We start from the raw sequence: 27,324 nt of genomic DNA on the forward strand, positions 1-27,324 counted from the left end.
TCTCATGCAGTCAGGGATTAGAATGTCTGGTGATGTCACTGCATTGTGATGTCACGGAATCAGCTGACCAACTGCCAAAGCATAGGTCAGTGCTAGTTGTCGAGTTGAGGAGTAAGGAGAGTGCGACTGTGCTTGAGGGATGTTCCCTCAAATTAAGCCGAATGCTCACCGAATGTTGAGCGCTGCGAAGGGGAAATATGCATTTCCCTGGGATCGTCCAGGACAGGCAGCTGATGTATTTCCAGGCCCTCAGACCTGTGACCAGGTGAGTCCTGATCATTTCATGTCTTTCCCCTGTTGGTTTTATTTATTCCTCACAACAATATTTCTGTGACCTGGGCAGGATCTCACCCCATAGATATATGATACATAGTGACTGTAATGACTGTGGAGCACGGGCTGATGGCGCTATAGTAATGCACCATTACAGCGTTATTGCAGCATAAAGTACCTATACAGTGTCAGGTTACCTGGAATTCACAGATCTGCCAGTATGTACATAGGATTTATATGGTGGATGCTCTTGATCTCTTCCTTTCACCTAATAAAATATACAGCACCCAAGGACCTGACTCTAAGGGAGCATACACACAGGCGCTAGTTATACACCCATGGTCCATCGTTTTCAGATTCATACTGTCCATACAGTGGGGAGGAAAAAAAACCCACTTCTCCCTGGAAATATGTACTTAATATTTCATTATTCTATATGATTTTCATAGTCTGAAAATGTGACTATATGTATATAACTTACACACGATATTAGAAGAGATAAATTAGAAGCACTTGTCACTGATCAGTATACAGAACATTAATAGAACCATTCACTCTGCTTAAATAGCTGCATTACTGTAGGAACTCCTAAAGCACATGAAGGCTTGAGCTTGCTATGACAAGTGACATCAACACCTGCCCACCGACCAGACAGCTTCCACATCAGAGTTCAGATTCGGTCAGGGTGCAAATCTAACATACAGCATGGTAGTATAGTGTAGTTAAGTAGAATTAAATAGATTTAGTCAAGAGAAAAATATATATAAATATATAACATTGTACAACAAATTAATACTTTTTATTTGTTTCCTTTCTATAAATAGTCATACATTACTAATTTGAGGTCAAGAAAAACTAAAATGATTTCAGAATGTTTTTACTAGCTCTATTTTTTGAGCTACACTACTTGCACTATACTGTATGTACATTAGTAATATAGTCCTAGTGAAAAGCTATTTTAAAATAATCTGATATTTTCTTGATAGAAAATAAATAACAGTTGTTTTACTTCAATCAATCACAAATAAGAACACAAAATGAAACAAACATACAGCATAGGAAACAAACATACAGCATACGAAACGAACATACAGCATATGAAAGTACTATCTAATATAGTGGCCTATTCATGGGGGTGCTTTCTCTTTGCTTGTCGCTTGTACTCCTCTTCTGGGGCATCTCTTGTCACTGTCCAACAGTAGTGATCACCTACCCTGATATCTTTGTTCCATTGCTGAAATGTCTTGGTGGAATCGCTCCCTATGCTTGTCACTCAGTGCACCACAGTTATCATGTGTGGGTAATCCCGTGAATCGCATATATTTGAATAGGGGAGGGGACAAATAACTGATTCATTTAATTGGGTCATTAGGCCCCACCCCCTCTGCACGGAAAGCAGATTGCTGGTAAGATTCTCTCCATTCTGCCCACTTCACTAGGAATACCCCTACATCGTCATAAATGGGCTATATTTCGGAACTCAGAGCTAGCTGACAGTTTTAAATGTCATATTCATTCTTTGCATGCTGAAATCAATTAGAACGAAGTAACTATTTTCACATCGGAAACATTTTCATTGTTGTGCAGTGTAATTAGAGATGTGCGGTTTGGTTCTCCAGAAATCCGAATCCACCAGAATTTCGAGAATCAGGACAGATCCGAGTTGCATTTCTGATCTTCTCACTGTTCGGAATTCGGATTTTAAATCCGAATTTTGGCTTTTGGGTTTCAAAAATTACATGATTTTAGTTGTTCTTAAAAACTATTTATCAATTTAAAAAAAAAACAGATCCAAAACCAAAACACGAAGATAAGGTGGATACAGGGGAAGAACAGGCCCAAAGTATAATTGTGCCAATTGATGAGATATTTATACCCAATACAATGCTGGGAACCGGTATGAAATACCGACACCAGGATCCCGACATGGTTAACATCCCGACACTTGTTGGTCGGTATGCTAACCCTCCCTACCCTAACCCTCCCTCTTTGGTACCTAACCCTACCTCCCCCCCTGCATCCTAAACCTAACCCTCCCCCATTAGTGCCTATCCCTAACACTTCCCCTAGTGCCTAACTCTAGCCCCTAAACCTAACCAACCTCATTACTTACCTTCGGCATCCTGGCAATTGGATACCGGAGCCGGGATTCTGACCAAAGTCGGTATTCTGCCGCCGTTAATGTAAGCGTCAGCATCCCGACCGTCGGGATGCCGAACACATAGCAAATGCTGTACTTGGATCAAAAGTTTAAAATCCATGATACATGTTTAATCATATTAAAATGCAATTTGAGTAATGAGTGATGGGTCAGGGCTGTTATATGGTGGATTTACTGTACCATAGTTTTCCCACTGCAATACTAATATGTCCTATTTGTACCATATGATATTAGGAGAAGAGGCTGAGGTAGAGTCTGGGACACCAAAGGCCTCCATTTTGTATTGTACCTTGGCTATAACCTTGTTGATGGTGAGAGATCGGGGGATTTCTTATAATAAGCTATTGCAGCCCTTGTTGCCTACAACATGATATCACTAAAATATTTTCAAAGGCTACATTATGTTCCCAATCTGCCCCTATGTGTTACGTGGTGCTAAGTAGATGGCTGTATAATGTGTCTCATGCAGTCAGGGAATAGAATGTCTGGTGATGTCACTGCATTGTGATGTCACGGAATCAGCTGACCAACTGCCAAAGCATAGGTCAGTGCTAGTCGTCGAGTTGAGGAGTAAAGAGAGTGCGACTGTGCTTGAGGGATGTTCCCTCAAATTAAGCCGAATGCTCACCGAATGTTGAGCGCTGCGAAGGGGAAATATGCATTTCCCTGGGGTCGTCCAGGACAGGCAGCTGATGTATTTCCAGGCCCTCAGACCTGTGACCAGGTGAGTCCTGATCATTTCATGTTTTTCCCCTGTTGGTTTTATTTATTCCTCACAACAATATGTCTGTGACCTGGGCAGGATCTCACCCCATAGATAGATGATACATAGTGACTGTAATGACTGTGGAGCACGGGCTGATGGCGCTATAGTAATGCACCATTACAGCGTTATTGCAGCATAAAGTACCTATACAGTGTCAGGTTACCTGGAATTCACAGATCTGCCAGTATGCACATAGGATTTATATGGTGGATGCTCAGAGTTGGTTAGGGTCTTATTCTCTTCTGTTCACTTAATACAATATACAGCTCCCCTGGCCCTGACCCTAAGGGCGCATAGACATAGGTGCTAGTTATGCACCCATGGCCCATCGTTTTCAGTTTCATGCTGACCATAGAGACTGAGGATAAAACAGGGAACATTGGGGGTCATTCAGACCCACTAATGAGCGGCAGTACGCTCGCAAGCGGGTCGATGTTCCCCCACTGCACATGCGCACGACGGAGGGAGCTCCGTCGTGCGCATGCGTGAGACCAGGCGAGCGACGGGCTCTCCATCGCTCCTGGTCTCGCACCAAAGGGGGCGTGCTGTCCATGTTGATTGACAGCACGCCCCCTTTGGTGGGTGTGCCGGGGGCGTGCCTGCCAGATGGAGGCGTTCCCATGGAAACGCCTACCGTCTCAAGCCGGCCCCACTGACATCACTAGTGATGTCAGTGGGAGTGATTTTGGCTCTGATAGAGCCAAAATCACTCCAGGGCTCGCGGCAGCGAGACCCTACCGCAGGGACTCCGTCGCAAGCCCGATGGTCACGATGGTCAAGACCATCGCGACCTTCATCATGGACGCTCGCTATAGCTGTGGGTGGTAACCCACAGCTATGCGAGCATCCATGAGGACGCTCCAAAAAAAGGTAGAAGGGCCCTGATTCAGAGCGAGCGCTCTGGTCAGAGCGTTCAGCTCTGAATCAGGCCCATTGTCCTGTCAGGGCTGGGCCAGATAAGGGCCACAGGGGCCTGGAGCTGGGAAATATACAGGGCCTATTGTTAGCACCCGAGCTGCTGGAGGGGATGTGACCAGCATCACTTACATGTCATTTCACAGGTATATGAGCAGCTATGAGTGCAGTAGTCTCTTACTAACAGTGCCAGGTCACACTGCCCTAAGCTTTCATCAGTAAAAAGGGAAATCATTATTTATCAATATTGTGGTTTTAATGAGTGATAACGTTACAGATACACACGTTGTATAAACTACATTTGTGGTTCAATTATTAATACAGTAGCTGAGGATCAGATTAATAGTAGTCGTGTCTTTTGTTTGAACAACTTGCTGGACTACACATCACAATACAGCCTTAATTCTGACACCTTCTGCGCTGCCACTAAACTCTGATATAGAGAATAACAATTCCGCAGGAGTGATACATAAATATATAAATGGTTAAATATCTGATTAAAGTCATATCCTCAGCCTCTACTGGATATTGTCCTATTGCCAATGAATTTAGAAAATGTTACATTTGCAATTATCCCTATTATATTCACCATGGGATAAAAACTATTTGTTTCACTATTATTCAACATATTTCTGTCCTGGGCCAGTGACACCACATTGTATATGTCAGCCTGAGCCATTCTTCTGCCATTTAGTTGAAATTGATGAGTTTATATATATATTGGTTTGTTTGTTTGCTTGTCCAACTATGCATTCGGACACTCCTGCACCCATTGGCATGAAACCAAGTGGTCCAGTTGGATCCTGGCCAGGTTTTAGGGGTTATGGTCCTGTTCGGACCTCCCTTGGTGTACGTTGGGCAGAACTTTTACCCGGGGAGCCTGTTCTGAGCCTTCCACTGGATGAATTTGGCTGAAAATTTCCTAGAGTGGTAACATTGGATCCCAGCTCCAGAATCTCGACCGCCTGCTTCCCGAAGGTAAGTATCAGGGGTTAGGTTTAGAGCTAGGGTTAGGCACTAGGGGGTGGGTTAGGGTTAGGGTTAGGCACTAAGGGGGTGGGTTAGGTTTAGCCTGAAGCCATTCTTCTGCCAGAGCAGCCTCCCTGCTGGCTGAAAGCTGTATTCAGCTGATGATCATATTGGTGTATTTATGGGGTGCTGACCCAAAACTTATTTACAAGTCAGACTGTTCAGAAATCACAGCAAAAAGGACAAACGCATCATTTGTGAGACATATTTTTACAATATTTTACTTTTTATGTTGCATCAAAAACAACCCAAAAAAATGTCCATCTGTTATCCCAGGAGTCATTGTTCTGGTACCATTAGAAAATCACTAAAGAGATATCTGTTAGTTAGAAAGCAGGGGTGTATTTATAATTAGTGCACACCCTGCACTCTTATTCTCTAATACTTACCTCTCCGAGGTTCTGCGTCAGGTGTCTCAGCACTGCACAAAATACCGGAAAATGTCAGCCGCGGCCATTTTCACTGCGTTTTTGCGGATGTGCAGTGAGGAAATTGCATGCGCAGTAGACTCTTGGCACAGACTAGTGACCAGAGTATACTGCTGCTGCGGTCAGGCGTCAGTCTGCTGCCGGAGGCCGGGGAGAGAGGAGGGGGCCCCGGAAGGGGAATGCACACGGGCCCCTTCCTCTTTTAATACACCCCTGTTAGAAAGTAAAATATCTCTATCTATCTATCTATCTATCTATCTATCTATCTATCTATCTATCTATCTATCTATCTATCTATCTATCTATCTAATCTATCTATTAGGGGTGTGCACTGGCCACTTTTCGTGTTTTGTGTTTTGGCTTTGGATCTGGCAAAACCACCCTTCCGGGTTTTGGTTTTGGATCTGTATTTTTTTGAAAAAAAGCATAAAAACAGCTAAAATCACATAATTTGTTTTTTTTTGTTCCTACGCTAATATTAACCTCAATAACATTCATTTCCAGTCTATTCTGAACACCTCACACCTAACAATATTGTTTTTATGACAAAAGGTTGTACAGTAGCTGGATGACTATGCTAAGCGACATAAGTGGGCGGCACACAAGGCACAGGGCAGCGTACCCCTACACCACACAGGGCAGCCCCTGTAAAAATTGTTTGGCTGAATTAAATAACCCCTGTAAAAATTATTTGGATGAATTAAATCACCCCTTTTTATTTGGAGTGAATATACACAGGGCCCAGGGCAGCGTATCCCTACACCACACAGGGCAGACCCTGTAAAAAATATTTGGACTGAATATACAGCACAGGAGAGCACCACTGGATTGGACTGATACAGCAGAGCAGGTCACCCCCAGACTGATACAGTAGCACAGCACCACTGGACTGGACTGATACAGCAGAGCAGGTTGATACAGCAGAGCCACTTTCCCACAGACACTACACTACACATCCTCTCACTACACTCTCCAGGACTGGATTGAAGATGGTGGGGGGCGGGGAATGGGAGGCGCGAAACGTACGAGAATCCGACACTTGGATGATGACGTTTTGCCTCGTTCCGGGAACCGAGTCTGGTGGGAAAACCCGAGCCAGACTCGGTTCCCGGCTCGGATCTGGGGGGGAGGGGGGGGTTCGGATTTCGAACCCGCTCATCCCTACTATATATACATACATACTGTATGGAGTCACCTATAGCAAATCAAAAATCAAACGCTTATAAGAATTTAAGTTCTGTAGTATAAAATAGTTAAACATTGCACATGACACTTTACAACAGGGGTGGGGAACCTTTTTTCTGCTGAGGGCCATTTTGATTTATATAACATTATTTGCGGGCCTGGTGCAGGCCACGCCCCTCAGTGTGACTTCACACGAGGGCGGGGCCAAAATAGCCAGTGATTACAGCAATGCCCGTAGCAAGCTGAGGATGCTCTGGGGAGCTGTAAGGACAGCTGTGTGACCGTCTGAAGCGTCCTAAGGACGCCCCACGCGCACTGCTGCATAGTTTCTGGCTGCAGGGTGCCATTCTAGGTACCCTCCTAGCCAGATGAAGCTAGCAGAAAAAGGCTCTGAGGGCCAGACCAAATGATTCTGCGGGCCTTATACGGTTCCCCATCCCTGCTTTACAATGTGTGTAAATGACTTACAGTAGTAATTGTAAAAATGACAATACATTTAGTTGAAATTAATTAATTTGTTTTAGGGGGGGTTAGGGTACCGGACGGACCTCCCGTTGGTGTACGTTGGGCAGAACTTTTACCCAGGGAGCCTGTTCTGGGCCTTCCACTGGATGAAAACTTCACAGAGGGGTGGCAATTGGTCTGGGATGCCTAATGGAGTGGTTGGGGTCCCGGTCGGACCTCCCTACGGAGTGCTCTGGGCAAAAATTTGATTTATAGGTTAATATGCACATTTTCTGATATGAGTGTGTTGATCCCTGTATTATATTATTACATATTATCTTCTGTTGTCCTATTGCGCTTCTCCTTACTTCATCCTCTTCAAACTGGATGTGTTGTTATTATTATATTGTATATTCTTATCACTTATTGTTACGCTGGGTCCTGTATGTTTCTTTGCTTACAGCTGCCTGCAATTCCTAACGTTCCCCGTAAATGTACTGGAAGAAGCCCAGACGCTGGAGGCCGGAGTTCTGCCTGTTATAACATCCACCTGATGCCTTTGCCGAAATTGTCTGGTAAATACATTATTATTCTTCTGTCTCCGGGCACCATTTATATAGACCAGTGCTATCTGGGTAGTGAGTCTTGTGTGTGTGCTCGCAGGCCAAATACTATGTAATAAGTCAAAACCATACAATAGAGTTTATGGAGGCGGTCAGAGAACGTTGGTCTGCATTTGCCAGTTATCGAGCCCTGATCTATCCTAAGCTTGTGTAGATCCCAGGATGTTGTATGTTCCACCAGCCTTTTGTATATATTCAGAAGCTACAGGGACTCTGGTACCCAAACATTCGCCCAAAGATCTATGGCCCTCATTCAGAGCCACTCGCTAGCGGCAGTACGCTCGTTCCGAGCGATGTTCGCACATCTGCGCATGCGTACGGTTTTTAGTACGCATGCGCGAACCAGTCAGTGCGGCTGAAAATCGTTTGTACGCAATATAGTGAGTGCCTGCTATTTTGAGTGACAGAATGAGGCGTATGTGGGCGGTAACAGGGGAAGGTGCTTGAAAACGGGGAGTGGAGATCAGAACGCAGGCGTGCTTAAAGGTCAAAACCGGCGTTTTATGGGTGTGCATAATTAATATAGCAGCGTCATTGACCACGTCACTTGTTTTTTTTTAACTCAGAACTGCTCGCAAAATAGCGGTTGAAAAAACCAACCACAAGAATAGCGAGCAGTTCATATCCTGTTCGATGTACTCGATTAATCTAATAAATAGTGGACATGACGTATGGTGCGAGCGGCCAGGGGGCGTTTTTAACAAATAAACGAGCGTATGTTTTGCTCGCTCGTTCAGACTTAGAGGTGTGACCAGACTGCAATGTGCGAACGGATCATTTGAATAGCCACCCCTTGTTTTTGAACGAACTAACGCAAATAGCGAACGGCTCTGAATGAGGGCCTATGTCATAATTGTTGATACTATGTATATACTATTTTGTGCTATACACGGTTATTAAATAGCAGACACCAGCGGTTTGGTACATACTCCAGCCGGACAGACTTAACCAGGAGCTTGTAATTATTGTAGTGCACAGTTTCAGTACAGCCATACTCAGTTATGTATACAGGCAGCGGTGATGGAGCAGAGCATACAGCGGACCATCCAGTCATGTCAGAGCTAAGTAGTAAATGACTGTGCACTACTGTGGTGCTCAAACGCAGTGACTCAAAATGGTGTCACACATGCGCAGACTAAAGAATGGCGGCCATATTGGTAAAGGATAAGATGCTTCATGTAGTGGAGCATTATGGAGGAGGCGCAGTAGCACACTCCATATGTACCCACAATAGTGTGATTTCCTTACAATCTGTGTTTATTTACTTTTTCCACTCTTTCAATGTAATTATTTTTCATTTATTATATGTAAGTAACCCCGTATATATTACATCTGCAGAGATATATAACCCAGTACGACCATCAGGACAGACTGAAATGCAGTTGTCCAAACCTGAGCCTCCAAAGGCTAAGCTAAGCTTTCCAAGCCCTCAGAAATGTGACCAGGTGAGTGTGATCATTTTTATGTTTTTCCCCTGTTGGTTTTATTTATTCCTCACAACAATATGTCTGTGACCTGGGCAGGATCTCACCCCATAGATATATGATACATAGTGACTGTAATGACTGTGGAGCACGGGCTGATGGCATAATGCACCATTACAGCGTTATTGCAGCATAAACATAGTTTCCTACTTTTGCAAAAGCACTTCAGGGAGTTTGTGAAAGCAACAGCTGTGAGTGCGCGGTAAAGTGGGCGTGTACTGCTACATCTGAGAGGCGTGTCATAAAATGTACTTAAATTTATGTAAATATATGTAAACATGCCCCAAAGCAGTTAGATCTACTTGTTGATGAAAACACACTAATACTAATTTATTTATAGAACAGCTACATAATGAGGGTAGGGGGTAATCAGGGAGATGCTGGACTCTTCAGGGAATCAGGGAGATTCTGTTATTTCAGGGAGCCTGTTTAGAGCCTTCTACTGGATGGATTTAGACAAAAACTTCATAGAGTGGTAACATTGGATCCCAGAAGGGGATGTATTCAGCATCCCAGCATGCAGGATGCCGAAGGTCAAAATACTGGCGCCGGTATCCCGACAGCGTCGGGATCCCGGCTCCTGAATCTCGACCGCCTGCTTCCCGAAGGTAAGTATCAGGGGTTAGGGGGAGGGTTAGGTTTAGGGGATAGGGTTAGGCACTAGTGGGAGGGTTAGGATCTAAGGGGGGAGGGTTAGGTTTAGGGTGTGAGGAAGGGGAGGTTAGGTTCAGGCACCGGGGAGGGAGGGTTAGGGGTTAGGCTCTAAGGGGTGAGGGTTTGGTTTAGGGTGTGGGGAGGGGGAGGTTAGGTTTAGACACTTGGGTTAGGTTAGGTTCAGACATTGTGGAGGGAGGGTTAGGGGTAAGGGTTAGTTAGTGATAGGATACTTACCTTATTGTATCGGGAGTCTGACTGTCGGGATGCCGCTGTCAATACTCTGACTGGCGGCATCACAGGTGCCGGGATCCCATGCACAACCCCCCAGAATACATACTAGGTGGTTGAATTCCCGCTCAGACCTCCCGTTGGATTTGGATGAAAACTTCACAGAGGGGTGGCAATTATTCTGGGATACCTAATGGAGTGGTTGTCATGCCAGTCAGACCTCACAGCGGAGTGCGCCGGGCAGAACATTGACCCAGGGAGCCTGTTCTGGGCCTTACACTGGATGGATTTGGACAACATCTCATAATATAACTTAATAACTTGAAGGTACATCAACTAGTGTATACATATGTGTATATATATATATGTATAGCAAGAAACAGCGGATGTCACTCAGGTATATCAATAAACAATATCCCTACCACAGCGGTATAGATCTATACCGCTGTGGCAGGATATTGTTTATTGATATACCTGAGTGACATCCGCTGTTTCTTGATAATACACACATTGGTTTTGGATGAGCACCGGGACTGATGGCAGTTATTTATAGAAGAGTGCTGGACATTGGGACTATATGTATATATATATATATATATATATATATATTTATTATATACAGGCCAGGTGCCTCCACAGCAAATGTAGAATATACCTCCCAGAGGTGCGGCACTCACGGACAGCAAAGCAGACAACACGGTGGTAGTATCATCAACGTTTCAGCTCATCACAGTCTTCTTACATCTTGAAGACAGTGATAAACTGAAACATTGATGATACTACCACCGTGTTGTCTGCTTTGCTGTCCGTGAGTGCCGCACCTCTGGGAAGTATATATATATATATATATATACAGTCATGGCTAAAAGTTTTGAGAATTACATAAGTATTGGTTTTCACAAAGTTTGCTGCTTCAGTGTTTTTAGACCTTTTTGTCAGATGTTACTATGGTATACTGAAGTAAAATTTCAAGCATTTCATAAGTGTCAAAGGCTTTTATTGACAATTACATTAATAATATGCAAAGAGTCAATATTTGCAGTGTTGACCCTTCTTTTTGAAGACCTCTGCAATTGGCCCTGGCATGCTGTCAATCAACTTCTGGGCCACATACTGACTGATGGCCGTCCATTCTTGCTTAATCAATGCTTGGCGTATGTCAGAATTTGTGGCTTTTTGTTTGTCCACCCGCCACCTGAGGATTGACCACAAGTTCTCAATTGGATTAAGGTCTGGGGAGTTTTCTGGCCATGGACCCAAAATTTCGATGTTCTGTTCCCTGAGCCACCTAGTTATCTCTTTTGCCTTATGGCAAGGTGCTCCATCATGCTGGAAAAGGCATTGTTCCTCTCCAAACTGTTCTTGGATGGTTGGGAGAAGTTGCTCTTGGAAGATGTTTTGGTACCATTCTTGGCTCAGTTCTTAGGCAAAATTGTGAGTGATCCCACTCCCTTGGCTGAGAAGCAACCCCACACATGGTCTCAGGATGCTTTACTGTTGGCAGGATACAGGACTGATGGTAGCGCTCACCTTTCCTTCTCTGGGCAAGCATTTTTCCAGATTCCCCAAACAATCTGAAAGGGGATTCATCAGAGAAAATAACTTTACCCCAGATCTCAGCAGTCCAATTCCTGTACCTTTTACAGAATGTCAGTCTGTCCCTGATGTTATCCTGGAGAGAAGTGGCTTCTTTGCTGCCCTTCTTGAATTAATTGCAATTCATCCAATCCCTCTTCATAACATTCTGGTGTATATGCAAATTGCCATCATAAACACTGAAGCAGCAGACTTTGTGCAAACCAATACTTGTATAATTCTCAAAACTTTTGGCCATGGCTGTGTATATATATATATATATATATATATATATATATATATATATATATGTATAGAGTGTGTTGATCCCTGTGTTATATTAACATATTATCTTCTATTATTCCTATTGCGCTTTTCCTTACTTCATCCTCTCTGTTATACTGTATGTGTTATTATTATAATATTGTTTGTTCTTATCACTTATTACGCTGGGTCCTGTATGTTTCTGTTTGCAGCTGCCCACACTTTCTTTTGTTCCCCATAAATGTACTGGAAGAGGCCCAAACGCTGGAGGCCGGAATTCTGCCTATTATAACATCCAGCTGGAGACTTTGCCTACATTGTCTGGTAAATACATTTTTATTCTTCTGTCTCCGGGCAGCATTTATATAGCCAGGGCCGACTGTACCGTTAGGCAGCTTTAGGCTGCTGCCTAGGGCGCCAGGATCTGAGGCGCCACAGAGTCTGCCTATCACAATATTAATGATGTGTCTGAGAGACACTCTTGTTGTACTAAATGCAGGTGATGGCTGTGGAACTTCTTAGATGCCACCTCCTCACTTTCACCTGAGTGTCTGGTAGGTGGTGTTGGGAGAGGGTGGGGGCTGAAGTTTTACCAAGGGTGCAGAGACACCTTACTCCGGCCTTGTATACAGCCCAGTGCTGCCTGGGTAGTGGGTCTCATGTGTGCTCAGACCAAATACTATGTAATAAGATAAAATCATACAATAGAGTTTATGGAGGCTGTCAGAGAAAGTTGGTCCGCAGAGGTGAGGAAGGCAGCATCTGCCCATTGAACAGCCCTAATCTATACTAAGCTTGTATAGATCCCAAAATGTTGTATGTTCCACCAGCTTTTTATATATATTCAGAAGCTACAGGGACTCTGGTACCCAAACATTCGCCCAAAGATCTATATCATAATTGTTGATATGTGTATACTATTACTATTTTGTGCTGTACACGGTTATTAAATAGCAGACACCAGCGGTTTGGTAGACACTCCAGCCGGACAGACTTAACCAGGAGCATGTAATTATTGTAGTGCACAGTTTCAGTACAGCCGCACTCAGTTATGTATACAGGCAGCAGTGATGGAGCAGAGCATACAGTGGACCATCCGGTCATGTATGTAGGCAGGAGCACAGGATTTAGCAGGGTCCCCCACAGAGCTAAGTGGAAAACGACTGTGTACTACTGTGGTGCTCAAATGCAGTGACTCAAAATGGTGTCACGCATGCACAGACTAAAGAATGGTGGCCATCTTGGTAAAGGATCAGATGCTTCATGTAGTGGAGCATTATGGAGGAGGCGCAGTAGCACACTCCATATGTACCAACAATAGTGTGGTTTCCTTACAATCTGTGTTTATTTACTTTTTCCACTTTTTTAATGTAATTATTTTTCATTTATTATATGTAAGTAACCCCGTATATATTACATCTGCAGAGACATATAACCCAGTACGACCATCGGGACAGACTGAAGTGAAGTGGTCCAAACCTGAGCCTCCAAAGGCTAAGCTAAGCTTTCCAAGCCCTCAGAAATGTGACCAGGTGAGTGTGATCATTATTATGTTTTTCCCCTGTTGGTTTTATTTATTCCTCACAACAATATTTCTGTGACCTGGGCAGGATCTCACCCCATAGATATATGATACATAGTTACTGTAATGACTGTGGAGCATGGGCTGATGGCACTATAGTAATGCACCATTTACAGCGTTTTGCAGCATAAAGTACCTATACAGTGTCAGGTTACCTGGAGATCTACCAGTATGTACATAGGATTTGTATGATGGATGCTCTGTGTTTGTTAGGGTCTTGTTCTCTTCTGTTCACGGGGGGTGACAAGGGCGGTCATCCCTGGACCTACACATGTAAAGGTCCACCACACCCATCGGGGTTAAAGTGTGCTGAAGGAGACGGAACCAGTTCCGCCTCTTCCAGCCCACCTAAACCCGGCGCCACAGTCAGGCTCCATTTGCCAGATGACCACTGCGATTTTGTAACCAGTGGGCACCAGGTTCCCTCCCTGCTGCGGCAGCTGGAGCCGGAGGTCGGAGCTCACTCGGGAGCTCCAGTTTCCGGCTCACGCAGTGTGCAGTATTGGAGAGACGTCACGACGTCTCTTCCATAGTCAGGGAAGCAGCCGAGCGGACTGGACGGCAGCGGACGCGGGATCGAGGCTTAAGGTAAGTATTCGTTTTTTTTGTTTCTTTTGTGCAAGCAGCTTATTGGAGGCATTACTCAGGGGGCATTACTATTGGGAGCACTACTTCTGGGGACATTACTTAGGGAGCACTACTACTGGGGCATTAGTCAGGGGGCATTACTACTGGGGCTCTACTACTTGGAGTGGGGCAATACTACTGGGGCACTACTACAGGGGTCACTACTACAGAGGGAGCATTACTAGTGGGGACATTACCACAGGGGACACTACCACAGGGGGCATGACTTCTGGGGCATTACTATTGCAGGCACTACTACTGGGGGCATTACTCAGGGGGCATTGCTCTACTTCTAGGGGGCACTACTACTTGGGACATTACTACTGGAGCACTATTACAGGGAGCATTACTATTGAGGGCAATACTACAGGGGCATTACTACTGGGGGCATTTATACAGGGGACATTACTATTGAGGCATTACAATTAGGGGCACTACGACAGGGGACACTACCACAGGGGCTATGACTACTGGAGGCACTACTAATGGGGGTATTGCATAGGCTACTAATGGGGGTATTTCATAGGGGGCACCACTCCTGGGAGCCCTACTACTTTGTGCACTGCATAAAGGGCACCACCACTGTGGACACTGACACTACTGGGGGCACTGCATAAGGGGCACCACTACTGTGGGCTCTGCATAAGGTCCCCATTGTGCATACACCCAGTTCATCCACATTTATTAGGGGCCCCCACATGTTTGTTGCCCAGGGGCCCTCACAGGCCTTAATCCGGACCTGCTGTTCACCTAATACAATATACAGCGCCCATGACCCTGACGCTAAGGGCGCATACACACAGGAACTAGTTATGCACCCATGGTCTATCGTTTTCAGTTTCATGCTGTCCATAGAGGTTGAGGATAAAGCAGAGAACATTGTCCTGTCTGGGCTGGGCCAGATAAGGGCCACCGGGGCCTGGAGCTTGGAAATATACAGGGCCTATTGTTAGCACTCGAGCTGCTGGAGGGGATGTGACCAGCATCACTTACATGTCATTTCACATGTATATGAGCAGCTATGAGTGCAGTAGTCTCTTACTAACAGTGCCAGGTCACACTGCACTAAGCTTTCATCAGTAAAAAGGGAAATCATTATTTATCAATATTGTGGTTTTAATGAGTGATAACGTTACAGATACACACATTGTATAAACTACATTTGTGGTTCAATTATTAATACAGTAGCTGAGGATCAGATTAATAGTAGTCATGTCTTTTGTTTGAACAACTTGCTGGACTACACATCACAATACAGCCTTAATTCTGACATCATCTGCGCTGCCACTAAACTCTGATATAGAGAATAACAATTCCGCAGGAGTGATACATAAATATATAAATGGTTAAATATCTGATTAAAGTCATATCCTCAGCCTCTACTGGATATTGTGCTATTGTCAATGAATTTAGAAAATGTTACATTTGCAATTATCCCTATTATATTCACCATGGGATAAAAACTATTTGTTTCACTATTATTCAACATATTTCTGTCCTGGGCCAGTGACACCACATTGTATATGTCAGCCTGAGCCATTCTTCTGCCATTTAGTTGAAATTGATGAGTTTATATATATATTGGTCTGTCTGTTTGTGTGTTTGTTTGCTTGTCCAACTATTTATTCGGACACTCCTGCACCCATTGGCATGAAACCAAGTGGTCCAGTTGGATCCTGGCCAGGTTTTAGGGGTTATGGTCCTGTTCGGACCTCCCTTGGTGTAGGTTGGGCAGAACTTTTACCCGGGGAGCCTGTTCTGAGCCTTCCACTGGATGAATTTGGCCAAAAACTTCCTAGAGAGGTAACATTGGATCCCAGCTCCAGAAGTTCGACCGCCTGCTTCCCGAAGGAAAGTATCAGGGGTTAGGTTTAGAGCTAGGGTTAGGCACTAGGGGGAGGGTTAGGGTTAGGCACTAAGGGGGTGGGTTAGGTTTAGGGTGCGGGGAGGTTAGGTTTAGGCACTAGGGGTGAGATTAAGTTCAGGTACTGGGGAGGGAGGGTTACGGGAAGGGGTAAGGGTTAGTGGTAGCCTAGGATACTTTTTGTAGGTAATAGTAATGGGATTAATTTCTGACTGTCGGGATTCCGCTGTCAGTATTCTATCTATCTATCTATCTATCTATCTATCTATCTATCTATCTATCTATCTATCTATCTATCTATCTATCTATCTATCTAACTACAGAGAGAGTCATCTATACCAAATATAAAATCAAACGCTAATAAGAATTTAAGTTCTGTAGTGTAAAACAGTCAAACATTGCACATGACACTGTACAATGTGTGTGAATGACTTACAGTAGTATATATATATATATATATTTCTCTATAGGTCAGTGTGCAGTGAACCTTTTCTGATATGAGTGTGTTGATGATCCCTGTATTATATTATTACTGTGGCAGTATCACCAGAGGTGGCACTGGTGAGCAGCAGATTCTGTGTGGGGCAGGAGAGATCCGCCCACACAGAGAAGAAAAGGAGTCTGGGAAGTTGTGTAAGGGCTGACTGGTGGAGAGAGCTCTGGTGTGGGCTGGTGAGACAGACCAGTCAGAGAGCCCAGTGAAGCTGAGCGAGCCATTGGGAGGCCAGGAGGCCGGTGTCCGAATCTTGCAGGAGGCAAAGGGGGGACCACAAACTCTCAGACTGTGACGAGAAGGCAGTGGAGCTGCAGGCTGAGGAAGCCAAGGCCTATCCTGGAGGATACAGGGAAGGCATAGAGACAGACTATGTGTGTGTAGTTGTGTCAGCCAACTAAAGACCAGACCGGAGCCTGTGTTAACCTGCAGGAAGTGGGGCTAAGCTGACTTGGGACTTCTGTTTGCAGACTAGCTGCTCCCTTATAGAGAGGGTTGAAGAAGTGAGTTAGTCGCCCCAAACAGGGGCTAGGTTTGTTTGTTATTTTCTGTTTCCTGATTTCATATGCTGGCAGTAAAGAATCACCCTGTTTATTTCACCTGAAAGCTGTGTGTAGACCCTCATTAAGCACCTAAACACTGCACCCATTCACCCTCTGCCGAGCTAATAAACCCCAAGACATCACATTACATATTAACTTCTATTGTCCTATTGGGCTTCTTCTTACTTCATCCTCTCTGTTATACTGTATGTGTTGTTATTATAATATTGTTTGTTCTTATCACTTATTACACTGGGTCCTGTATGTTTCTGTGCTTACAGCTGCCTGCAATTCCTAATGTTCCCCCTAAATGTACTGGAAGAGGCCCAAACGCTGGAGGCCGGAATTCTGCCTATTATAACATCCAGCTGGAGACTTTGCCTACATTGTCTGGTAAATATATTTTTATTCTTCTGTCTCCGGGCACCATTTATATAGCCCAGTGCTGCCTGGGCAGTGAGTCTTGTATGTGTGCTCGCAGGCCAAATACTATGTAATAGGACAATACCATACAATAGAGCTTATGGAGGTTGTCAGAGAACGTTGGTCCACCGAGGTGAGGAAGGCAGCATCTGCCCGTTGTACAGCCCTGATCTACCCTAAGCTTGTATAGATCCCAGAATGTTGTATGTTCCGCCAGTGGCTCCCAGAATGTTGTATTTTCTGCCAGTCCCTATAGCTTTTCAGAAGCTACAGGGACTCTGGTACCCAAACATTCACCCAAAGATCTATGTCATAATTGTTGATATGTGTATACTATTACTATTTTGTGCTGTACACGGTTATTAAATAGCAGATACCAGCGGTTTGGTATATACTCCAGCCGGACAGACATAACCAGGAGCATGTAATTATTGTATTGCACAGTTTCAGTACAGCCATACTCATAGTTATGTTTACAGGCAGCTGTGATGGAGCAGAGCATACAGCGGACCATCCGGTCATGTATGTAGGCAGGAGCACAGGATTTAGCAGGGTCCCCCACAGAGCTAAGTAGTAAATGACTGTGTACTACTGTGGTGCTCAAACTCAGTGACTCAAAATGGTGTCACGCATGCGCAGACTAAAGAATGGCGGCCATCTTGGTAAAGGATCAGATGCTTCATGTAGTGGAGCATTATGGCGGAGGCGCAGTAGCACACTCCATATGTACCAACAATAGTGTGGTTTCCTTACAATCTGTGTTTATTTACTTTTTCCATTTTTTTTATGTATTTATTGTTTTCATTTATTATGTGTGTTTGTCAATTCTCTGTATATATTACATCTGCAGAGATATATAATCCAGTACGACTAAGAACATCGGGACAGACAGAAATAAAGTGGTCCAAACCTGAGCCTCCAAAGGCTAAAATGGCCAGAGACCGTAAGTTTATAAAACATTTTCAACCTCTGCCTCTTTGAAAACAAAAATGTTTTATATTTTGTGTTGACAATTGAGATTTATTCCAGGGGTAATCCGCTCCAGCCCTGACCATACATTTATTATCTAATTGTGGTACCAGCCAGTAAGATATTTGTTTTTATTGTCTACACAAGAGTTTCCCAATCGCAGTCCAGGTTTTAAGATTATTCATGCTTGAGCACAGATGAGTTCATTAGTACCTCTGTCAACTTGATTTAGCCATCTGGACTCAAGCAGGGATATTCCTAAAACCAGGACTGTAATGGCGGAATTTGGGAAACTCTGGTCTACTCTGAACTAGATGGCCTAGCAGTATGTCAGTGAGTCTTGCCATAACAGAGCTATGGGCACCAAATGTTATTTTCACCAAGCATATCTTCCTACGGAATGCCCAATGCTGGTTTTATTGTTCTATTGAGCTATGATGTACAGTATTACCATTTGCACATAGTGGGGAGAACATATCTAATAATAATAATAATGATAATACAGTCAGTGGGAAATGGTTTTAGTTCAGTATGTAAGGGGGTCGGGGTATTTTGTCTTACCCCGACCCCCATACATCATGACCTCATGAAGAGAGGGTTGGGTCAGGAGCAGGTAGCTGGTCACATCTTATGGCTGTGCTGCCAAGTTCCTTGCCAGACTACAAAGTGCCACTGGGCAGTACTAGTGCCCCATCACCCCTGCCCTGGGTGGCAGAACTGGTTGCTCACCCCTCCGTATGTCCCTTTTGCTGTGAGACTGCATATTAGATAGATACTAGATATAAGGCCACCCCCCCCAATTAGGGTTTTGAGTTAAAGAAAAAATCCTCAGGTAAAACAGTGAATTAGCAATAATTATATTATGAGTTCTTTTGTGAGAACATCCAGTCACACTATAACATTATGAGACCCTGTGTAATTCTAGCAAAAAGGGAGGTTCACATGGCTGGGGGAGAGTAGAGCAGGCCCCTTCCCCAGTGATGTGGGTGGGATACGGGTCATGATGACACCCCCTCCCTGTCATTGATAATTATCACACATCTAAGTACAGTAACGTTACCTACCTGCACGCCTGCAAACATGATGTCACTGAGTAACTGAAGCTTTGTGAGCTGACATCTCCTGTAATTCTCTGCATAACACAGGATGAGTCTCACGGTATTACATGGTTTTCTAATAAGCACCTGAACTATCTGGGTGAGGGAGAGGCCTCATGTGAGATCTGGCAGCATAGTCCATCTTCCTACAGATAACTACATGTACAGTAACTGCTGCATGTGAGCACTGGCCCTGCACTGTCTGACCTGTATTATGTATTGTTCTTAGCACCAAAAAGCTCTACCAAAGTCCAATTGTCTGCTCATCATTGCACAGAGGTCACTCGCCCATCTGTGCCCAGAGAGCTGCCCAGACCGGACCCATCTCTGAATGATGCATTTAATCTGCTGTCTAACAACGACTGGTAAGTGAGGGACTGGGGAGGGTCAGTGTTACTGCTTGTTACCTTCTTTATTTAATGCTATTCTATTACTTAGTGTCATTCCAATTCTGTGATTATAAATTATGCTGGGTATACGTTAGGGTTAGGCACCTCTGGGGGGAGGTTAGGGTTAGGCACCGACCCAGGGGACTTCGGTTTAGGCAGTTGGGAAGGGACGGGGTTAGGGTTAGGCACTTAGAGGGGGAATTAGGGTTAGGCACTTGGGGGGAGGTTAGGGTGAGGCACCCCTAAGGGAGGGTTAGGTTAGTTAGTACTTACCTGGGGAAGATCGGGATTTCCAGCGCTGTCGGGCTGCCGGTGCCGGGATCTGTTCCACTGTCGGCTGACACTGCCATGTGGCCGGCAGTATTACATACCGATTCCTTAAATAAATACATACATAGGGGACCATTTATTAATTAGTGGGTTTTAGACCTGAGAATAATTTGATATCGCTGCTTATCATGGCAATAAGAAATGATCGCACTTTACTTTCAGTTTCTGGGGCCTACAGCGCTACTGCGCATTTGCGGTCTGCTGGTAAATTTAGCAATTGAACACCCTATAGAAAACCTATGGAGGTTGCTTTTCTGATTGGTGACAGAGGACCGATGAAGATATGACCTCTTCAGACGCAGCATTACTGTGCCTCTAACAGTCCAACCAGGAGATCCTGTGTTTCTCCGTGGAACTGCTAGGGTTGTGTTTCTCGGTGGAACTATTGGGGTTGCGTTTCTCGGTGGAACTGTTAGGGTTGTGTTTCTCGGTGGAACTGTTAGGGTTGCGTTTCTTGGTGGAACTGTTAGGGTTGTGTTTCTCGGTGGAACTGTTAGGGTTGTGTTTCTCGGTGGAACTATTGGGGTTGTGTTTCTCGGTGGAACTGTTAGGGTTGTGTTTCTTGGTGGAACTGTTAGGGTTGTTGGTACGGCCACTACCCTATGAATGGGGCGGAGTGCAAGTTTTTCATTTTCTAATATTGTCCTCTATTATATGCAGTACATAATTACTTATCTACTTTTGCATTCTCCTCTCCGAAAGAAGCACAGAAATAAGATGCAGCTGACTACTTTGGGGGTGGGGCTTGTTGATTAACATCATTTTAGCCCCGACCCTTCCTTAAGACCTAGAATTATCTCCCCACCAATTAATTCCAGTGGTCTGGGGGACTACCCGAAAAATAGGGAGTCTCCCACACCTTCCAGGAGGGTAGGTAACTATGATTATATAATTCCACCAAAGACTGAGGTTTTCAGTTCCAGCTGTCATAATCCATTAATTCACATGCGCATGGTGAAGAAAATCCTTAAAACACAGCCTGTTAGTGGCGTTATGTACTGTATGTGAAAGCTGGATGGAGATGGCTTTCCACCTGGAGGTCCAAATTCAGCTCTTATTAGTTTATTTTAATAATTTTTGACATTGAATAATTATTTGTCTGTCTGTCACTTAGCAATGGGCATACTTGCCGACTTTCTGGCTTCTGCTTCTGGGTGGGAGTAGCCAGATTGGCAGGATGGGGGTGTGTGGCTGGGACAAGGGGGAGTGTCTGGATGGGTGACCTGCATTTGTGGGCGTGGCGGGGACCCACCCCCGCTACACAATGCCGATAATACAGGCATTGTGGAGCAGGAGGTGGGGCCAAAATGACGCGATTCAGTGTGAATCGCATTACCGGCCCCCTCTGCTGCGGAGGTTTCATTATTAATCGTGAGGGGGGCGGGGGGATTGGCGGCTGCCGGGAGGCTTGCCTGCCTTTCCGTATTTTCGGAAGGCTCCTGGCAAAATCGGGAGGGTAGGTAAGCCTGGCCAGTTTTATTTTCACACTGCAATTTAGTTCTAACTTTAGACACATCCCTCCCACATTTTATCTCTTGGCACATTTTACATCTGCCCGACCTGCAGTGCAGCATGGTTTTACCAAGATGCACAGTTACTTGCTATATTTTATTCTGTTTCCAAATCTGAATCAGGCCCAATAAGCCCAGGGACCATATACTGTAGGTGCTCCGAAGATGCCTTTGTCAGGGGCTGTAACTGAGGAAGGTGCCCGGGGAGCATGAGAAATACCATAATAACACTGCACAATGACCTGTGACCAGGAGACTTCTTAGTATCTGATGTTTAATTGTTTCCAGGGAGAAGAAGATTAAGGGCATCAATCTGGTGAGGTCACTGTCCATGTCCCATCCCACAGTTGTCCTGGAGAGACTTCATGCCCTCAGCATTGTGCTGACAAAAGAGGTAAATATATGTTACATATATATGTGTATGGCTGACAGGTGTGTGGGGTCCTTAGTGTTTGTTACAGTATTTGGTATGTGTAACACAAGTACATTACATCCTTCTGGGTCTCATTGTCCATCGCTCTCCTAGATCTTCTCCATGAATAAAATGTAGTTTATAGACAGACTGCTCATCAGTATTGTAACAGGCAAAACCATGCTGCCTATAATATATCCTGATACCATAAGAATTGTCATAAAGTTGCATGATGAACAGTTTAAAAGGTTTGGATACGGCATCCTGACAGTCAGAATCTCGATGGTCGGAATTCCGGCTGTAGAATCCAGACTATGAAAATGCTGGCAATTTTCGTGAAGAATTCTAAGGCTAAACCTAACCCACCCCTCCCACAGTCGAGCCCTAACAGCCCCTCCCCTGCAGCCTAACCCAAACCCTCCCCTCTGTAACCCTAATCCTCCCCTGCCGAAGCTTCACCATAACCCTCCATTCCTGCTGCCTAACCCTAATACTTCCATTTTAAGTTGTTTTCATTTTTACCCGTCGGGATCCTGCAGCCGATATAGTGAATGTCGGGATTCTGACTGTTGAGATGCCGACTACATCCCGTTTAAAATAAGATAAAAAGGAACCATTTTTTTTTCTTTAGTTTAAATCCTCATTTTACAAGGTCTGCGTGTGGGAGGGGGAGGGTTACAAGCAGGGCTGCAGAGACAGCCAGCACACCCCATGACTAATTGGGGGCGTGACCATTCCTGGAGGTGTGGCCCGGAATAATATGTATTAAACCTATTGTGACAACTAGGATGTGTTTGTTCCTCCACCCAGCTAAGACACGCTGAACTGCACCCATTTCTTATATGTTTGGTAGGTATGGTTGCATTTACGAAATGGGCAGACAAGTAGCAGGCATAAAGCAGCATTGATTATATTGATTATTTGCCATTGATGAAATACATGCTTTGTGGTTTTAAGTAATCCAGTGTTGCTCAATATCAGTAGCTACAGTACATAACTGGCGTGCCTTCACAATGATGGATCCGACATTGGAAATCGAAGGCAAACACTGGATTCGTAGGAGTGCATTATTTATAAGATATATATATATATATATATATATATATATATTGAAACATTGGTATTACACCGCGCATCCTGATTTCTGAACAAGCATTGAGTGCTGCCACCTGGTAACTAATATATATATATATATATATATATATATATAAATATATATAGGGAATGATGCTGCGGCACTCACGGGTCTTGTATAGAAAGAATAACTCCATCTCAGGGGACGTTCGTTCAACGTTTCAGTCTATCGACTTTTATCAAGAACGAAGTTCAAGAACGAAGGTCAAAGTTCTGCCCGGCGCACTCCGCAGTGAGGTCCGACCGGAACCCCAACCACTCTTTTAGGCATCCCAGACCAATTGCCACCCCTCTATGAAGTTTTCATTAAAAATCCATTTAGTAGAAGGCCCAAAACAGGCTCCCTGGGTCAAAGTTCTGCCCTGCGTACACCAACGGGAGGTCCGACCGGAACCGTAACCCCCCCTAAAACCTGGCCAGGATCCAACTGGACCACCTCACAGTGGTTTCATCCCAATCAGTGCAGGGGTGTCCAAATGTATAGCAGGACAGACAAACATTGTTTGGTGTATTATATAAAGATGTTCAAATCTCTTTTGATATTTGGGGGCTTATGCAGAGCTGAATGTAAGTGTGTTTGCAGAGCATACATTCTGCGTTTTCGCACTGAGGTCCTCATTCAGCAGTGCACTTCTGATCGCAGATTCCCGATGATCGGGAATCTGCGCAGGTGCCTGACCCATTCTGTGATCCTGCACGGAGACTGACAGTCTGCGGCCATTTGTGGGCGGGGAGGGGGCGGCGATGGCCTTCGCTGTTGGGGGGAGGGAGATTTCCTGGCTTCTTCCTCTCATCTGCAGTGGCCGGCTGCATGACCCCATGGGTCAGCTTAGCCGGCCGATGTTCCCCAGATTATCCGATGCTGCTCATAATATCTCCTATTACATATGAAGGATAGATGTTCAAACTGGGATTAAATCCCCCTAACTTCCTTTGTGTACGTTCTGTAGTAAAATCTTCTATTTTATACATTGTAGGTGAAGAACTTGTGCTCCCAAGTGTCCCGGGCTGCCATTGGCTGTGTAGCTGACCAGTTCATACAGCTGGGGAAGGCCATGGATAGAGAGGTGGAGCATTGTGCACGTGTCCTGCTCTCCAGGGCGGGAGACTCCAACTTGTTTATACGGGAGGAGGTGGACCGTGCACTACAGGCCATGGTGGACAATGTAACATCTGTCAGGTCTCTCACATCCCTCATAAATGGAGGACTCAGGTAATCGCTTTATAGTCTACATCTAGAATATATTATGTAGAATTACTCATTTGTATTTCTTTTCTATATGTAGTACTTGGTCATTTGTCATGTTGGTGCTGATATCCGTTCATGTTCTATCTGTAGCCATGTGAACGCTACCATTCGGAGCTGTGCAGCCAAACATTTATGCCATCTGGTGGAGAGAATGGGACAAAGGCGCGTCTTATCCGGGCCAAAGACCATCACGGAGAGAGCTGTACCCGCTATAGCCAGGTGTGCTCAGGATGGCTCTCAGGACACCAGGTTAGTAGTCTGCTCTGCTCCCAGAAGGGAAATAACTGATATTATACAGTCCATGCTCTGTGGTGATGTGATCAGTTCTACAAATCATTCTCACACGGTTCAACAAGAGAGATTCCGCGCCCTCAGATTTCACCCTGGAAGCTTTGGTTTTAGCTGTATGCGTCCCGTTCTTTCTCTTACTCTCCCCCCACTCAGTAACACAGAAACCCATGTTTTCAGGATGTCTTTGTTGGACTAATAGACCCATTCCTTCTGGCACGCTTATTCATGTTACACACTCCTCCTGATGGGCTAAAATGTGTAGAGAACATTAAGCACAGCTAGTGCTGGGATGGGACTGCTCAGAGATATTATAGAGTAGTTATAATTATCTGCTCTCCTTTATTTAGCCTAATGTATTACAGGGCAGTGTTTGCAGGTTACACAGTCATAGACAACAGCCCTTATCCTCCGCTGGATAAATGTACACGAGAATAAGGAGCAAATGTAAAGCAAATCATAAAGAATGTATTGTCTGTAGGTGATGGTCCAGGCCTGAGCCTTCATGTGCTTATGTCAGGTTACATCCCTGGTCCCAGAATGGCTTATTACTTATTTACACACGTTTTTATGTTGCAGGTTCTATGGCAGGAAGATGTTGCACCACCTGAAATCCCATCCGGATTTTGAGAAATCTCTGCGAACCTATGTCCCCGGCAAGGATTTGCCATACATAAACAATCTAATAAAACATCTATAGATTTTTTTTTTTTTATAACTTGTGGTGGTTTCATGTGTTGTTGTTTTAAGTTTGGGTTTGTTACAAGTGCGTAGGTGGAGTAATGGACACACAAAACTTCTTGTTAGTTACTTCTACATTAAGCACTTGAGTAGGATACATGTATAATATATTCATCCTCTCATCACCCACAGGTAATTATTCTACCACATCTTTGCACCAGTTACCGTTACTGTGCCCACATGTGCACAGCGCTTCCCAAACCCAGTCCTCAAGGACCCCTTAACATGGCATGGGATGGTCCCCTGGAGAAGTGAAATCAGACCAATGTTGGGGGCCAGCCACTAATAAGCCACGACTGGTCTTGATTACCTGGGAAAAAAACATCCAGTAGATAGAAGCAAATTGTTAGAAACTGTTCTGTGAAATACGAGCTTCGTCCTGCTTTTAGCTGTAGATTATCACATTTCTTTGTGTAATTTGGCTTAAAGTGATCCCAGTCCTACCCTAAAAAAAAAACAGATTTTTGTGGGGGTCAATTTGGGTCTCACATTATGGTGGTTGGATCAGAATGTGAGAGGGGGTTGATTTTGTTCTTTTAAATGTTGGTATAAAGCTAATGGCTGATTGGATGCTGTCAAGGGCTTCACTAACAATGTTTATGCCTTGGGCAGACACCCCCCTATCCCTCAATGTAACCAAATAAACCTACTATGCTGTGACATATCTATAATGGGTGCACATGGACCTCTAGGTCAAGGGGGCCCACAAGTTCTGCCAGTTGGCCACCGCAATGAAAATTGCAGCAATATGTTTGGAAATATGTCACTGGTACCATACTGTATTTCTGAAGTAATCATCAACAATGTAAAGGTCAACAGTCAATGGGTTGACACCAGATGGTCGACATGCAATAGGTCAACAGGTACAAAAGGCCGACTGACAAAAGATCAACAATGCAGAAGGTCAACAGGGTTAAAAGGTTAACAGATTCAAATGGTCGGCACACCTAAGGTCAACACATTTTTTTCTGGATTTTCAACAGTTTTAGGTTAGGGATGGCACTTGGGGGAGGGTTAGGGTTATGCTGCCAGAGGGGACAGTTAGGGTTAGACACTAGGGGGAGGGAGAGGCACTTGGGGAAGGGTCAGGCAAAACGGAGGTAGGCTTAGGGTAAGGCATTAGGAGGGGTGTTAGAGTTAGGCTGCAGGAGGGAATGGTTACGGTTAGACACTAGGGGAAGAGTTAGGGTTAGGCACTTGGGGGAGGGTCAGGGTTAGGCAAACAGAGTGAAGCTTAGGGTAAGGCACTAGGGTAGAGTTAGGATCAGGGTTAAATTACAAAGAAAAAAAGTGTCAACCATTTTTGTGTCCACCATATAAACTTGTCAGACTTTTGCACTGTCAACCTTTTGTTTCTGTCAACCTATTTCATGCCAACTATCTGGAGTCGACATTCACTTTGTCCATCTTTTGTACCACGCCCCTGGAACAGTGCCATAGTCTTTGAGTCTTGCTAGGAATGCACAGGTGCCAATTTTTTTCTTGAGGCAGGAGGGCTACATGCATTTTGGACAGAGGCCTCCTCCAGACTTAAAACACCCCTCCTACTAATATTGTTAGTATTATTGTTATTGTTATTATTATGTTAATTACCCTGCAGCTTTGCACCTAGTGCATTTGAACCCTCTAGCACAGCCTTAG

General features: G+C 44.6%; 2 protein-coding genes across 4 annotated transcripts in view; one reads left to right on the forward strand and one right to left on the reverse strand.

Moving 5' to 3' along the window:
• MDGA2 (MAM domain containing glycosylphosphatidylinositol anchor 2) overlaps positions 1–27,324 on the reverse strand; it is a 918,945-nt gene that overhangs the window by 207,791 nt on the left and 683,830 nt on the right. The gene's annotated exons all lie outside the window — the stretch shown is intronic.
• Positions 140–25,642, forward strand: LOC148478852 (TOG array regulator of axonemal microtubules protein 1-like). The gene is made up of 8 exons (XM_088455341.1): positions 140–265; positions 7,665–7,776; positions 18,414–18,506; positions 19,859–19,994; positions 22,148–22,253; positions 24,383–24,618; positions 24,745–24,903; positions 25,522–25,642. Exons 1-8 carry the CDS (start codon positions 140–142, stop codon positions 25,640–25,642), a joined length of 1,089 nt encoding a protein of 362 aa, XP_088311467.1.

This window comes from Taudactylus pleione, unplaced genomic scaffold, assembly GCF_031769625.1.
Source record: "Taudactylus pleione unplaced genomic scaffold, aTauple2 ptg000652l, whole genome shotgun sequence".
Classification (NCBI taxonomy): Eukaryota; Metazoa; Chordata; class Amphibia; order Anura; family Myobatrachidae; genus Taudactylus; species Taudactylus pleione.